This window comes from Globicephala melas, chromosome 2, assembly GCF_963455315.2.
Source record: "Globicephala melas chromosome 2, mGloMel1.2, whole genome shotgun sequence".
NCBI classification, from domain to species: domain Eukaryota; kingdom Metazoa; phylum Chordata; class Mammalia; order Artiodactyla; family Delphinidae; genus Globicephala; species Globicephala melas.
Window position 1 is genome coordinate 59,680,513 of NC_083315.2, and position 15,356 is coordinate 59,695,868.

Genomic DNA, 15,356 nt, shown 5'->3' on the forward strand with positions numbered 1-15,356 from the left:
TCACCTCAGAGTTTTCTATTGGGCAGAGCTGGTTTAGAAGACTTTCTTTTATGTGAAGTTAACTGCAACAATTGAATTGTCTTTTTTGATATTAAAGATCTATGTAGAATGAGGGTTTTTTTCCTATTCTATTTGCACCTGTTCAGCAAGTGAGCTTAAAAATTGCATATGAAAATTCTTCCTTGTAGTTGGAGACATAGCCCACTTTTAAGGTTGTGTTTAGAAAACTGGAGACTGGAACTTTTATATTAGAATGTGTGAACCCTCTACACTTTCCACCCCTACCCAGTGTGATTTGAGTTGGGCTAAAGTGGCCTGGCCAGAGTGAATAAAGTATTATATATGTTGATCAGACACCTTGTTTCTCTTTACTTTGACCTTTCTTTCATATGTTAAACCATCTGTGTTCCTGAGGAGAATAACGACTTTTTCCTTTTAGCCTTCCCAACTACAAGCACATACTCCAGCCAGTCAGCAGACTCCCCCACTCCCACCATATGCGTCCCCACGTTCTCCACCTGTCCAGCCTCATACACCAGTGACAATCTCGTTGGGAACAGCCCCGCCCTTGCAGAACAATCAACCTGTGGAGTTTAACCATGCCATCAACTATGTCAATAAGATCAAGAACAGGTTCCAGGGCCAACCAGACATCTACAAAGCGTTCCTGGAGATTTTGCACACATACCAGGTAAGACAGTTGCCCTTTCAACCTGTCTTAACCAGGTTGCTCTCCGGGGATGGCTAGTCCAAGAAGACTTGAATAACCATTATTGTGTCCACTGATTCTTACTGGAAATTAACCAGTTAGAAACTGTGATGTGTGTTTATAAAGCCAGTGTGATTTACCTGACTTTAATTGCCTTGTAGCAGCCGGTCAGGATTTTTAAAGTCACTGCTCTGTGAAATGAATGCTTATTTATCTGGAAAGTTTAAAGAATGATTTAGGTAATATAGTTAACCTACAATAGAAGGAGGAATTTCTCTAATACTTTGTGTTTTATCAGTTGGTAGTGGTCCCCTGAGCATTCACATATACTGCCCTGGTTTTCAAAAGGAATTGTCAGCCACCATCTTCCACTCCTTTCTCAACTACAAAGTTTGAAGCCAAAACAGGTGCTGAGAACATAGACTTTCCTCTTAAGTGCAGCCCAAATAGATAACATACAAAGCCCCTACCAGACATCTCAGAAAGTGTGCAAAAGTGAGTCACTCAAAACAGTGGCCTTCTAATATGATCTCTTCCCATTTGCAATTTCCCATCAGAAAGAGCAGCGGAATGCCAAGGAAGCTGGAGGAAACTACACTCCAGCGTTGACTGAGCAGGAGGTGTATGCCCAGGTGGCTCGCCTTTTTAAAAATCAGGAAGACCTGTTATCAGAGTTTGGACAGTTCCTACCAGATGCCAACAGCTCTGTGGTAAGTTTTATTTAGAACTACACTGTTGAGAATGGTTATCTTAGATAAGTTAGGAAGCTGGAATCAGGAGACTTTTTCTAAATGAAACTTACTTGCTTTAATAAGAGCATTCATCTCTTTCATGTGTCTTAATTAGCTTTTAAGCAAAACAACTGCTGAGAAGGTCGATTCTGTGAGAAATGACCATGGAGGCACTGTGAAGAAACCTCAACTGAACAACAAGCCGCAGAGGCCCAGCCAGAATGGCTGCCAGATCCGCAGGCACTCTGGAACGGGAGCCACCCCTCCAGTGAAGGTAAGAAGGGCGCAGCTGCTCATTTTGACTTTGCGGGGCAATACTAGTGGACAGTGCTCAAGGGTTGACAGTTGGATCCTGGGTATTGGGAGTTAGTTGGTGTATGTCACAGAAACTCAATGCAAAGCTTTTTATCTGGCTTGTGAAGGAATGTTAGAATAGTGCTAATTGCTCAGATTACTGTACTTTTGAGTTCTTACTGGTTTTCTTTATATTTTCCCTCTTCTTTGCTGGTAGCTCGAATCTGTTTTTTTTGTTTCCTGCCAAGGATTTCTGAGACTTAATTAATTTTTCCTGCCTTGTGCTAAGAAAGAAGATTTTTAAGTTTGATAATTGTTTCCTAAACAAGTCAGTAGTCTCTGAGGTCCTCTTGTGAAAAGCACATATGCTCTGTGGGATCTCTTTGGTCTAGAGGCCTATCCTGTCCATGGTTCTTTGTTGGGTTACCAGATCTTATCTGTATCATCTTAATCTCCAAGGAAGGACCTTTGGGCTGCAGCAGAGGGCAGGAGTCTTCAATTCCTGTTAGTGACCTATCACGTGATGTTTCTTGTTAGAGTAAACACTGATGGTCTGCCTACAGAAAGCTGAGCCCACTCCCTTCCTCTTTGACGTGGGGCAGCTGTGCTAGGGAGTGGGCTAGGTGTATGTATTGAATGTTGCTTCAGTGAATCCTAAAGCTGTATATAACGCTGAAGAGATGTGTTGGCAGAATTTAGTTAAAAAATAGCAAAAGCTAGTGGAATTTCTTATGGTAAGAAGTGACTGGTAAATAAGCAAATAACCACAAAGACTGACCTGTTAGGTGTTGTTGACACTTTTGAAGTACTACTGAAGAACTATTTTTCAGTGTTTATAATGGTTTCTCCTTTTGAAAGCAAGTTGAACATAGTAATAGATTATATTTCTTCACTTTAGTAAGGAGTGTTACAGGAGTAGCAGGAATCAGGTCAGCAGATAGAGGCCAATGTTAGTCTCCTCCCACACTGGATTACCCACAGGTGGAAACCCTATATTGGGAGATTAGGATTCCCTATCTACCTTCTCCTTATGCAGTGTAAGCAGAGGCTATGGCTCCTAAGAGAGTGTATTGCAACGTGGCGAAGGTAAACGTGCTGCTTCTCCAAACATTTATGCATTTCTTCACAGGTAGTTGAGAGGTGGCTTTTTTAAAGTAAAATTTTTGCCTGGTAGTTACGTATGGCCAATGCATATGCTTTGAAAGAGCAATCTTAAGTTGGTCTGAGTGGATATTGCTCACAAGGTGGTTATTCCTCCTGTTAGGAAAATAAACTTTTTTTTTTCATGAATTTTTAAATTGAACGATTAAAAGGTAAAGGTTAAAGATTGATTTCTGTGTATTCCAGCTATTTTTACAGCCTCTTCTGCCTCCACAGCTAGGAAGACAAGGCAATGGCGTTAGGTTCCAAATAAAGTTACTTTTGGCCCATGGAAAAAAGTGAGGATATTAATTCTAACGTCACAGTAATGCTGTGACCATTTATAGAGAGAGTATTTGGGAAGTAGAATGATCTGTGAACCTCTGGGAAAAAAACTGACAGGCAATTTAAAATAGAGAATCTAAAATAGAGGAGTGGAAATTTTTTAGGATGTAAAGCAAGTCAGTGGCTTGAATTCTCTCATTTGTTGCAAATTAGTAATCAGTGGTGGTCAGTGATGGAACCTTAGAACAGAGACGAAAATAAAATTCAGAGAGGGAATTCCCTGGTGGTCCAGTGGTTAGGACTCTGGTCTCTCACTGCCAGGGGCCCAGGTTCAATCCCTGGTTGGGGAACTAAGATCCCATAAAGCCAAGAGGCTCAGCCAAAAAAACAAAAAGAAGAAAATAAAACCCAGAGAAACCCATGCTTTGAATCTTACATGTTTGTGTTTTTCCTTTTTTGCAGAAGAAACCCAAACTGCTCAGCCTCAAGGATTCTTCTATGGCAGATGCCAGCAAACATGGTGTAGGAACGGAATCATTATTTTTTGATAAGGTGAGTAATGAGTGAATTGGATTTAAAATTAGCTACTAATGCCGAAAGAAAATCACCCTGTCCCCAAGAAGATTTTGTTTTAGAGGCATCAAGCTGATTAGGACTTTCTACTTTTTAATATAGTTTTCAAATTGTAGGTCCTTTCAGTCTATGAGAACTATTAGCACAGCTGGAGAAATGGTAGCGTTGTTTGCTTCAGTTTTGTGAAGTAGCTACCACAAAATACAGCATTTGCTATGGTGGAAGAAAGCTTTAAAAGAAATGCATGATATTACTCTCAAAAGATATCTGGGGGCTTCCCTGGTGGCGCAGTGGTTGAGAGTCCGCCTGCCGATGCAGGGGACACGGGTTCGTGCCCCGGTCCGGGAAGATCCCACATGCCGCGGAGTGGCTGGGCCCGTGAGCCATGGCCGCTGAGCCTGCGCGTCCAGAGCCTGTGCTCCGCAACGGAAGAGGCCACAACAGTGAGAGGCCCGCGTACAGAAAAAAAAAAAAAAAAAAAGATATCTGGAACTCCCTGCTGTAGCTATCCAGATCTGTATAGTGGGGAGTGTCAGTGCACCAATTGTTGAGGACTTAAGTTGACTTTTAACCTTCTGATTGCTTGTGATACTTATTTGTGGTATCGCATATTGGGTTCATGGGAATTCTGATTTAACTGTATATTGTCAGAGCTCCCCAGGTGATTCTAATGAGCAGCCAGAGTTGAGATTACTGGTCTGAACGGTGTTGTGTGGTATGTGCCTGACTTCCTCCTTGGAGTCAACTTGATTAGCAGACTACTTTCATCATGGTAGCTGGCAAACATCAGACTTCTCACTGGCAGGAACCAGCCTGGATTGATCTGGTGGTGACTTAACCTGTCTTGCACCTCTGGGGTTTTTTTTTTGTTTTTTTTTTTTGCGGTACGCGGGCCTCTCACTGTTGTGGCCTCTCCCGTTGTGGAGCACAGGCTCCGGATGCGCAGGCTCAGCGGCCATGGCTCGCGGGCCCAGCCGCTCCGCGGCATGTGGGATCTTCCCAGACCGGGGCACGAACCCATGTCCCCTGCATCGGCAGGCGGACTCTCAACCACTGTGCCACCAGGGAAGCCCCTCACCTCTGTGTTTTTGCAAAAGGGCAAATGATTTAGCATCTCCATGATTGATGCCTCCCGATTGCTCTCTGCCTGTGTGAGCTGTGCTGCAAAACAGTTAAGCATCCCTGGCTCTGACTTGAACCATTTCTGAGGGCAGCCCGGTCATTGGTGCTTTTGAGACAAATGTAGAAGTCCAGGTCACAACCAGCAAATGGTAAGGAAAGGGTGAGGGATGGGGGACCGAGTAAGTTAATTTTTAAAAGAGTGGTGGTATTTTTTTTGGTCATTTTTGAAGTACTTATTTCTTAGAGATACATACTGAAGTGTGTGTAGATGAAAAGTCTGGAGTTTGCTTTAAAATTCAGTGGTGGGGGAAATGGGCATAGATGAAACAAAATTTACTATGTATTGATCATTGCGGCTAGGTGAGTACAAGAGGTTCGTTAGACTATTCTGTCTGCTTTTATATATGTTTACAAGTTAATAAAAATTAAAAGTAAATATTCGTCATTTGCTCTGAAGGTACACATTCGGTATAGTGTCTACTGATGGATCGTTATGAAAAGTATATGGGAGCCTGGAGAAGGGGTTTTTGATAAACTGCTTGGCTTGGTGTGAGGGTCTCCACCCCCCACAATACTAAGTACATATCTATATATGAAATTAAAGTCCAGATTGCTCATCTCGCCAGGCTAGTATTACTTTGTCTATGCCATTTTTTTAAGCATTTTGGATATTAAAATTCTCAATATTATAAATGGAGAAAGGAAAAGAATCAGGTCAGAGGACAAAAAGTACCTTATTTTAAAAGGTCATTATTCAAGATTACCAGAGTTCGAAAAGAGTGTTGTCAAAGATTCTTTCTGTACATACCTGTTAGGAGAGGCAATAAAAGCTTGGGTAACTCTGATATGGTCCAGAGAATCAGGCATGTGAGACGGTGAATGTCTTCTTTACTCCAGGATCTCTTTTTCAGAATTTTTATTATGGAAAACTTTAAACATGTAAAATTAAAGTGAACAGTAAAATGACTCCTCATGCCACCGCCATCTAACCTCAGCGGTTCTCAGTTCCTACCCCGTGTACTTGTTTCATGTGTACTCTTATTTGGGGACAAATCTCAGATAATGTATTATTTCATCCATAAGTATTTTACTGTTTCCTTTTTAAATGATACCTTTTTTCAAGCATAAGCATTAACACATCTAAGAAAACCAACATTGATTGCTTAATATTGTCAAATACAGTTCAAATTTCCCCAGTCTTTTAAAAGCAATCCAGGATCTCTTGATTCCTTGCTTAATTATTTTTCTTTCGGCTGTCTCCATAAGGTCCGAAAGGCTCTGCGGAGTGCAGAGGCCTATGAAAATTTCCTGCGCTGTCTTGTTATCTTTAACCAGGAGGTGATCTCTCGGGCGGAGCTTGTGCAGTTAGTCTCTCCGTTCCTGGGGTAAGTGGAGTCAGGAGCTTAGCCCTGATGTGTGATATGGAGGTGAAATAAAACTTAGTTTGTGGGAGTATGTGATAGGCAAAATTAATTTGATTGTGGTGGGTCAGTTGACTCATAAAATGTCGGTGTCAAGAGAGTCCTCTGGGAAGTCTTCTAGTTCAACTTCGGAGATGAAAAAATAGGCAGAGAGGACATTGGCCAAGACTAGTGGTCTCCTGATCCCCTGACCAATGTTGGAGGTTTTATAGAGACCAATCTCTTCCAGGGTTCTAGAATCTTGACTTTGACAACCTAAGAATTATCTGAACATTGAAGCAATATTCCTGATTAGAAAATGGCTTGTTATTGCCTGGTACAGTTCTTCCATCACCACCTTAATTGGTCTTAGAGCACTTTATAAGAAAAGGAGAAGCCAGGTATTCAGAAGTACTGCTTCTTAGGCAGGAAATAATAATTGTCATTGGAATTTGTCCAATGGTAGTAGAGTTCTGAGCCAACACCAGATAGTGGTAGTCACACCTCAGGATTACTGCATCATGCTTCTAATTGCTCACCAATTTTTGGTTTGATTCTTCAGGAAATTCCCAGAATTGTTTAATTGGTTTAAAAACTTTCTGGGCTATAAGGAGTCTGTACATCTGGAAACCTTTCCAAAGGAACGAGCCACAGAGGGCATTGCCATGGAGATAGATTATGCCTCTTGTAAACGGTTGGGCTCCAGCTATCGAGCCCTGCCAAAGAGTTACCAGCAGCCCAAGTGTACAGGACGGACTCCTCTCTGTAAAGAGGTAAGACCTCCCTGAGAAAGGATCAGCCCTGAATCCGCAGCTTCCTCCAGAAGGGAGTGGTACCTGGGATGGAGAATTTACATGAATGAGGAAATCAAAATGCTTTTCTGTCTTTTTTCAAAAGAAAATGTTTTATACCTTTATTGAGAGCCTTTTTCTTACTATCTTTTTAAACTTGCTAAAGGTGAAAATTGTAATGTTAACTGTTTCTTCCCTCCCCTAAAGTGTTGTCTTTTTTATTGAGAACGCTGAATCACCTGAAAACTTTGTTACACTTCTGTTTCAATTTCTCTTCTTTTACCCAAAGGTTTTAAATGATACCTGGGTTTCCTTCCCCTCCTGGTCTGAGGACTCCACCTTTGTTAGTTCCAAGAAAACTCAGTATGAAGAACATATCTATCGTTGTGAAGATGAACGTTTTGAGGTACAAGCTCCTTTATCATTTGAAATTTGGGGAAATGGGAGATTTGGAACAAGAGGATATCTTAAATACCTACCTGGGAGGGTTGGTTTTTTAAGACAAAGGAGCAAGAGGCTCACGTTCTTCTGTGGTAAATGCTTATTGTATTTACCATGTTTTACGACTTTGTCAAATATATTAGTAATATTTTTATGACAAATGTTACTTACCCTTTGTAACTGAAATTATCCATTGATGGCTGAATAATACTCCTTTGAATTTTCAATAGCGTTTTAAAGGTTATTGTGTCTACATGGTATGTAAAATCAGTATCTGAAGACCTAGTGGGCTTTCTTGCAGCTGTTTTAAATTATTTATCTTAAAGTGTGTATTATTTTTAGCAGGTATCTTAAAATGGTTAGCAAACCAGCTCTTCTGTGAGAACTGGAACTCCTCTTTCATATTTCTGATATTGATTTGGCTCCATTTGAAAGAAAGTTGAGTTAGGGACTTTATTTTAAAGTAGTTGGGAAAGGAAGAGCTGGAGTGAAGAAATGAGCTGGTAGACAGCCCCAATACCAGGAGTGGGAGTACTGAAAATGGACTCAATTCTCAGTGTCTAGTTCACTGATAGCAACAAAAATGGAATGTTAACTGTGTCTTGAGAGGTAAAATTACGTGCATCCTATTTAATGTATTTATTATATAAAACCGACTGCCCCTGCTCATTCATATGGATGGGAGATATTTTGCTCCTTTTTTCATCCATACTGATTTAGCTCTCTGCCAGTTATCCCCCTTCACACTTGCTTCATCTGTTTCTGGCATGTTTTGAATGAAGAGCCCCATGTTGCTTGGCCACTGGCAGGTGGTTGGCCATCTCTGCCCCAGCGTTTATGAGGAGCTTCAACCATTTGCAGAAAACTCAATCGTGACAGATGTTAACTTCTATAGAAAGTTTTATCAAGCTAAAGAAAGCATTTCTTTTTTACCTATGTTTAGTAAGTTTAGATGATGTGTGAGAAAGCAGAGACTGGCCTCTGTTTTTGACAGGGTATTCCTATTCTTGACTAGTATGCCTGCAAATGAGAGGCAACAGCCTCATTTCCCACTTGCAGAGAGTTAAGACGCAAGAAATGTGTGTGTGTGCACATGCACATACTTAGGATTGGATGGGATGGACTAGTTTGAATCCTTTATACATCAGTATAGGTTAACATTCCTGCAATACAGACAACCCCCAAATCTCAGTGGCTTATAAAAATAGATTTATTTCTTCATCATACTACATGTGCATGATGTTTAGCAGGAGATTCTGCTCATCAGAATTACTTGGGGACCTAGGCTGACAGAGTGCCACCATCTTGAACAGTGCCAGTGACTAGAGGGAAAAAGAGCTCAGATGGATCTTGCACCCTTAAATGCTCTAGCCTAGACGTAATAGACATTACTTTGACTCACCTGTGCAAAACTCATTTGCTAGAACTAGTTGCATGGCCCTATCTAATCACAAGGGAGCCAGGAAGTTCAATCCATCATTTATCCATAACTGGGGAAAAGTGGGGGGACAACCAGAAATATTTGACAAAATGACTGCCATAGTCCTGAAACTACAAAAATTAGGAAACACGCAGACATTTGGTCATAGACCTTTGAGACTGCTCATTTATTTCATTTTCTTTTTCTCATCTGGAGAATTTTGTGTTAAGCCTTGGAAAAAAGTTAACTCAAAGGTTGCTAGTCATATCCTTAACCAGGTCAGGGCTAAGCCCTTGCCAGAAAATAAAATGCCAGAAATTCAGTAAGAATTTAAATGGTTACCCACAGATACGACATTGAAGTCCATAAGGAATGATAGCCACTGCTCTTATTATTACTAGATATGGAACAAGGCTATTAAATATTTAAACATTTCAAGTTACCCTGAAAAACCTTACTCATGAGACTGATTGGTAATCTTGAATGGTCTTTTTGGGATTTCGTTGTAGTGGTTGTTATTGTTTGTAACATCTTAGTAATTCATGAAAGTTCAGGGGAAAGTGTCTGTAAGGTTGTTTCCTATTAGGTCCCTCTGGTGTGGGGGCCGGGGGCCAGTAGTCCTAAGTAAAGCACACTGGTGGTGGTACAAGTATTAACTACCGCTTAGCCATCATTTATTGGATGTTTGTTGCATGCCTGGCGTCGTGCTAAATCCTTTACATGGATTGTACTGTTAAATCCAGAAAACAACCTTATGGGAGTAGGTGGTGTTATCCCTGTTTTACCTATAAGGACACAGTTTTATATGGCTATGGTATGGCAGAGCCAGGGTTCAAATCCAAGGAGTTTGACTTCTTCTACCTTATACGCCTGACAGCTATTCTGTTCTGGTTGGGGTCCTGAACATACTTTGTCTTTTTCTTTAGCTTGATGTAGTTTTAGAGACTAATCTGGCAACGATCCGGGTTTTGGAAGCAATACAGAAGAAGCTTTCCCGCTTGTCTGCTGAGGAACAAGCCAAATTTCGCTTGGACAACACCCTCGGGGGCACATCAGAAGTCATCCATCGAAAAGCCCTCCAAAGGATATATGCTGATAAAGCAGCTGACATCATTGATGGTCTGAGGAAGAACCCCTCCATTGCCGTCCCAATTGTCCTTAAAAGGTACCTGAGTGAATATGCCCTTCATGCTTCAGTGTGCTCCTTGACAGACTAGTGTCCCATTAAATAAGATTCTCCTTTTCGACTTGGTTACCCCATGAGACCTCCATTTCTCCCCAACCCTGGTTGTGGGAAATCAGGTGGAGTGTGGGGTAGTGGAGCTTCCCGATAGGCTTCTGTGTAGCCAGCAGTGGAGAACAAACCTTTAAAGTCCATAGTGGAATGCTCTGTGTGTTTGAGGTAATATTTTAAAATAGAGAAGAGAACAAAGAAGAAAACAGCCACCCATGTTCCTGTCACTCAGTACTAACCAGTGTTCACATCTTTGTTTTTTAATAAGAAAAATCACGTTGTCTTTGTAAAATTGATATGTGTTATTAAAAAAGACTTAGCTTGCCATTTTTACCAAGAATGTCTTCTTTCTCATAACAAAACTTCAGCCTGAGGTATAGAGGGGCTGTTGAACCCACCTAAGGCTGGGTATCATGGAGGAGGCCAGGGCTGAGCCCCAGGCTCCTCCAAGCACATGGCACTCTGTACTACACTATGAATCCCAGCTAAGATTCATAGGGGCCTCTGTCTGTATCACCTGGTGAAAACTTACCTGCTGCACAATGCACAAGTGCCCAGATTTTATTGTTCCTCCCTAGTCTTCTCCTCAAGAGCTGGCACAAGCTGTTCCTCTCCTTGCCAGTAGCATTTAACTTTTGTCTTTGAGATGGAGGATATTCTTCAGTTGTAGTGCTGGTTTTGATTTTACTCTCCTCTCTTCTAGAGTATCAGGATCAGTCGTTCTCATTAGAACTTCCAAACTGTGGCCAGAGGAACGTTATTGTGCAAGTTCTCTGCTCTTAGACTTTTGCATTTACATTAGCATAATAAACGTTCTCAGAAGTCCTGAGCAAAGAAACTTGTTTCACTTTGTTTTAGCTGGCCAAGGAAGAGAACCTCCTTTTCTAGGGTATTCTGTGGAATGTTGTTTGAGAAATAACTATTCTTGGCAAGATTTCTGACTTTGGGACAAATTACTTCCCCAAAGTAAGTCTTGAATGAGTAAGTTTCTCATGTATCAGAGTTCAAGACTGGTTTGAATAAAATTTACCCCAAAGTTGCCAACAGTTTTGGCAGATCTGCTATATCTTTTGACCTTCGAAATAAAATAAACCTGACATATTTCTTGCTTCTAAACCCTTATGAGATTAGGTGCTGTTACCCCTATTTTACTGATAAAGAGACAGTCTTATATGGCTAATATGGCAGAGCCAGGATTCCAGTATGACTCCCTGCCTTAAAATTCCCTCATCTCGATTCCCATGTCTTGTTTTTCCACCTTCCACTCCACTAGGTTGAAAATGAAAGAGGAAGAATGGCGAGAAGCTCAGAGAGGCTTTAACAAGGTGTGGAGAGAGCAAAATGAGAAATACTACTTGAAATCTCTGGACCACCAAGGCATCAACTTTAAACAAAATGACACCAAGGTCCTGAGGTCTAAGAGCTTACTCAACGAGATTGAGAGTATCTATGATGAGGTGAGCTGGAGGTCTCTACATCTGTGCGACGTCCCCAGTCTGTATGTTCAGCGTAGCTTTGACTGCTGCAGATTACCTTTGTTATATGAATGTGAGACCCTCCAAAACTTGTTGATTCTTGCTTCATAGCATAGACTTCTATTCCCGATTCTACCATTTTAAATCTAAGCCTCACTAAGCTGTTTTACTAGTTTCCCATCCTGGTTTCAGTTCATGCCCACTACCCGCCTCTCCCACTTCTCTCCCTATCTGTTTCCTTCCAACAGTACCTTATATTCCTTCAGGTAGCCCATCTCAACTTCCCACAGCTTAAAATACTATCATTGATCCCCAGACTTTTTTTTTTTTTGGCCGCACTGTGTGGCTTGTGGGATTTTAGTTCCTCGAAGCTGGGCCCTCCACACTGAGTGTGTGGAGTCCTAACCACTGGACCGCCAGAGAACTCCCCCTAGACTCTTCCTAATCCTTGTTTATTCGGCATCCTTACCAGGATTATATAGAGTACTGGGAGCTAGGATACAGAGATGAATAAGAAATTAATCCTGCTTTCTTTGAGCTCACAGTCTTAGGGGATGGATAGAAACAAATACAGTGTGATTGAGAATTCCTAGAAATGGTGTGATCTTGAATTTGAAAAAACTTTGTATTATGAAACTATCAAACATACACAAAAGGGGAGAGAATAGTAAAATGATCTCTTACATAAACTTAATCACCTCTATTTTGCCAATTTCGTTATATCTGCCACCATCCACACTCCCACCCCAGAAGGATTTTAAAGTAAATCCTAGACTTCATATCGTATCCTCCATAAATACTAATCCGGAATTTTAAAAGATGATCCCAGTTCTGTCCCATTGTCTCTTATAAGTCTTCAATGTCTGGAAGGCACCGATCATTTTGTTATCAAACCACATCTCGCACATCATCTTTTTGTTTCTGGAAGTTTTGGGTTAGAAAATAATGGCCACTGTGGTTAATAGAAAGTACTGCTGGTGTAGTCTCATAGGTCTGTTTGTTGTTCCTGTAGGTACATCGCGTAATACTTTGTCTCTCTCTCCTGTTAGAGGCAAGAGCAGGCTACGGAAGAAAATGCTGGTGTACCTGTTGGCCCACACCTCTCACTTGCCTACGAAGACAAACAGATTCTGGAAGATGCTGCTGCTCTGATTATCCACCATGTGAAGAGGCAGACAGGCATTCAGAAGGAGGACAAATATAAAATCAAGCAAATCATGCATCATTTTATTCCAGATCTGCTCTTTGCTCAGAGAGGTGATCTCTCGGATGTAGAGGAAGAGGAAGAAGAAGAGATGGATGTAGATGAAGCCACAGGGGCGGCTAAGAAGCACAATGGTGTTGGGGGCAGTCCCCCTAAGTCCAAGCTACTGTTCAGTAACACAGCAGCTCAGAAGTTAAGAGGGATGGATGAAGTATACAACCTCTTCTATGTTAATAATAACTGGTATATCTTTATGCGACTGCACCAGATACTCTGCTTGAGGCTGCTGCGGATTTGTTCCCAGGCTGAACGGCAAATTGAAGAAGAAAACCGAGAGAGAGAGTGGGAACGGGAAGTGTTGGGCATAAAGCGAGACAAGAGTGACAGCCCCGCCATCCAGCTACGTCTCAAAGAACCTAGTGAGTGCTTAGATTGTCAGTCTACAGAAGATGTGAGGGGTTGGGGACCTCAGGGCCTAGTTAGACTCAGGACTGCTTTCTTTTATACATAGAGCACAGGCAGGCCTTAGAGGCTGGCTAGGTTCAAATCCTAGCACCGCAGTTTACTGGTTGTGTGACCTTACTTAAACTCTGTGAACCTGTTTACCTGTAAAATGGAGGTACTACTTGTCTCTTGGGGTTGTTGGGACAATTGGAGAAAATATGAGAAGCACCCTGTGCACTGCTTGGATCATGGACACTCAATAGCTGGTACCATGGACACCAGGGAAGTGGGTGTCAGTTACTGTCAGTTTCCCAAATGGCAGATCTCTGGGTTATTGCGAAGTGTTTGAAAGGACAGAGACGTGACTCAAACGTCATAGTTGGTTTCATTCCATGACAGAACATAAATTCCTAGTTGTTCATGCCTGAGACAGATGCAAAAGAGGAGATGGGGACTCAAGAGATGGTTTGAGACAGCAGAACAGGCAGAGCAGGAATGAAGATAGAAGACTCAGGAAAAGGAAAATAAATGAGGATTAAGGAAGCCACCATATCCTCTAAGTAATTCTATGCTGCTTGCTTCTAGATATCTCTTCAGGTCATAAGTTAGGTATTTAAGCTGTGAGCCAAAAGCTTTTTTGTGAAGCCTTTCTTCTGTGCTCTTTAGGAAATAGCCAATCTTTGGAGTGAATTATCCTTTCTTTTCTTTTCTTTCCTTTTTTTTAAAAAAAAAAACTGTTACTGGTGTAAGAAGCCCATTTGAAGCCCTGGCCTTCTATCTGTTGAAGAGCTAATGAACCTGGGAATTAATTCTAAAAGCCTTTATCTGGATTAATACTAGCTTGAGAGACTTCAGTATAGTGATTCCATCTGCTTGGGTAGAAATGAGACAGAAGATGACCTAATCCTGGCTTGACCGTTGACTTAACCTGGTTTGAGGCTTACAGTTTGTTCTTGAGTAATAATGTCAAGCCTCACACTGATCGTGGGTCATGTGGTTTGCGCTAATAGCACTCAGCTTTATTCTGACATGAAAGCATTTTTTCATGGCAGTAGCACAGCCCGTTCCTATGCTGTGGATCCGAACAAGGTAATGTTCTGTAATGAAACTCAAGCCAGTTGCTTCTTTTAAACAGTAGTTGTCCTGTTTAACCTGTCTTGAATGAATCCATCACACTTCAGATAAATGGAAATGGACTCAGCTTTTGCTCTCAGCCTTTTTTCCCCTATATTTTACAAAGAGGTAACTAAATGTCAAAGACAAAGAGTTCTTGTTGTAATTTTTTTTCATTTCAGTGAACTTTTTATTGCAGTGCAAAACATAGACAGAAAAGTATACACATCCGAATTGTGTAGCTCAGCGAATTTTTACAAAGCAAACACACCTGATAACCAGCACCCTGATCAAGAAACAGAACATAACCGGTAGCCCCGTCGTGCCACAGTCTTGATTGCCAGCGCTGGAGATCAGAGTTGCCTGTTTTTGAGCTTTATGTAAATGGGTCTTATTTTAGTAAACTAAAGGCGGAGTCCTTTCACCTTTCCTTGTGCACACTGCTAGTTGCCAGACGTCTCTGTAACAACTGATAAGATTCCAGCTGGTGGTTGAAGTGATTCATATGCAGCAAGTACAAATCATTTAATGTAATTTGTGAAGTACAATATTGGGAATCCATTTTTAAACAAAAGGACTTTGACAAATGCAGATCACTTCATTATTCATAGAGGATTTAATTTGCACTCCTCTTTTTCTGTTCCCGAGAGGTTTCCTAGTGCTGGAGTATGGTTCCGCCTGCCTTTTCTCTTCAGCCCTTGATGCTCCGTTGAAAGAGCTGTATGAGCAGGCGACCTGTGTGAGGGATGCTCTTTGTAGGCTGCGAGAGCAGGTTCCTGTCTTAGCAGGGGAGCCAAGAACTTTTTGACGAAACTTCTTCCCTGGGATATTTTGCTCTCCTGTCACGCATAGCCAGGCCATACTGTAAATAAGTGTTTTTCAGGCACGGTCAGTCGGAGTGTTAGAAGCCGCTGTTAAAGTTGCAGAGTCACTCTCCTTTAATAGACAGTGCTGTATAGACAGTGCTGACAGGGGGTTGT

At 41.5% G+C, this 15,356-nt stretch overlaps 1 protein-coding gene across 6 annotated transcripts in view; it reads left to right on the forward strand.

Annotated features, from left to right (window-relative positions):
• The window catches only part of SIN3A (SIN3 transcription regulator family member A), a 68,025-nt gene that overhangs the window by 33,112 nt on the left and 19,557 nt on the right, over positions 1 to 15,356 (forward strand). For all 6 annotated transcript variants that reach the window (XM_060293981.2, XM_030874925.3, XM_030874923.3 and 3 more), the window contains 10 exons: positions 440 to 691; positions 1,267 to 1,419; positions 1,556 to 1,714; positions 3,622 to 3,711; positions 6,121 to 6,239; positions 6,817 to 7,027; positions 7,335 to 7,451; positions 9,833 to 10,071; positions 11,414 to 11,597; positions 12,665 to 13,238. In XM_060293981.2, coding sequence (XP_060149964.1) covers positions 440 to 691; positions 1,267 to 1,419; positions 1,556 to 1,714; positions 3,622 to 3,711; positions 6,121 to 6,239; positions 6,817 to 7,027; positions 7,335 to 7,451; positions 9,833 to 10,071; positions 11,414 to 11,597; positions 12,665 to 13,238 — 2,098 coding nt within the window. The remainder of the gene's footprint in view (positions 1 to 439; positions 692 to 1,266; positions 1,420 to 1,555; positions 1,715 to 3,621; positions 3,712 to 6,120; positions 6,240 to 6,816; positions 7,028 to 7,334; positions 7,452 to 9,832; positions 10,072 to 11,413; positions 11,598 to 12,664; positions 13,239 to 15,356) is intronic.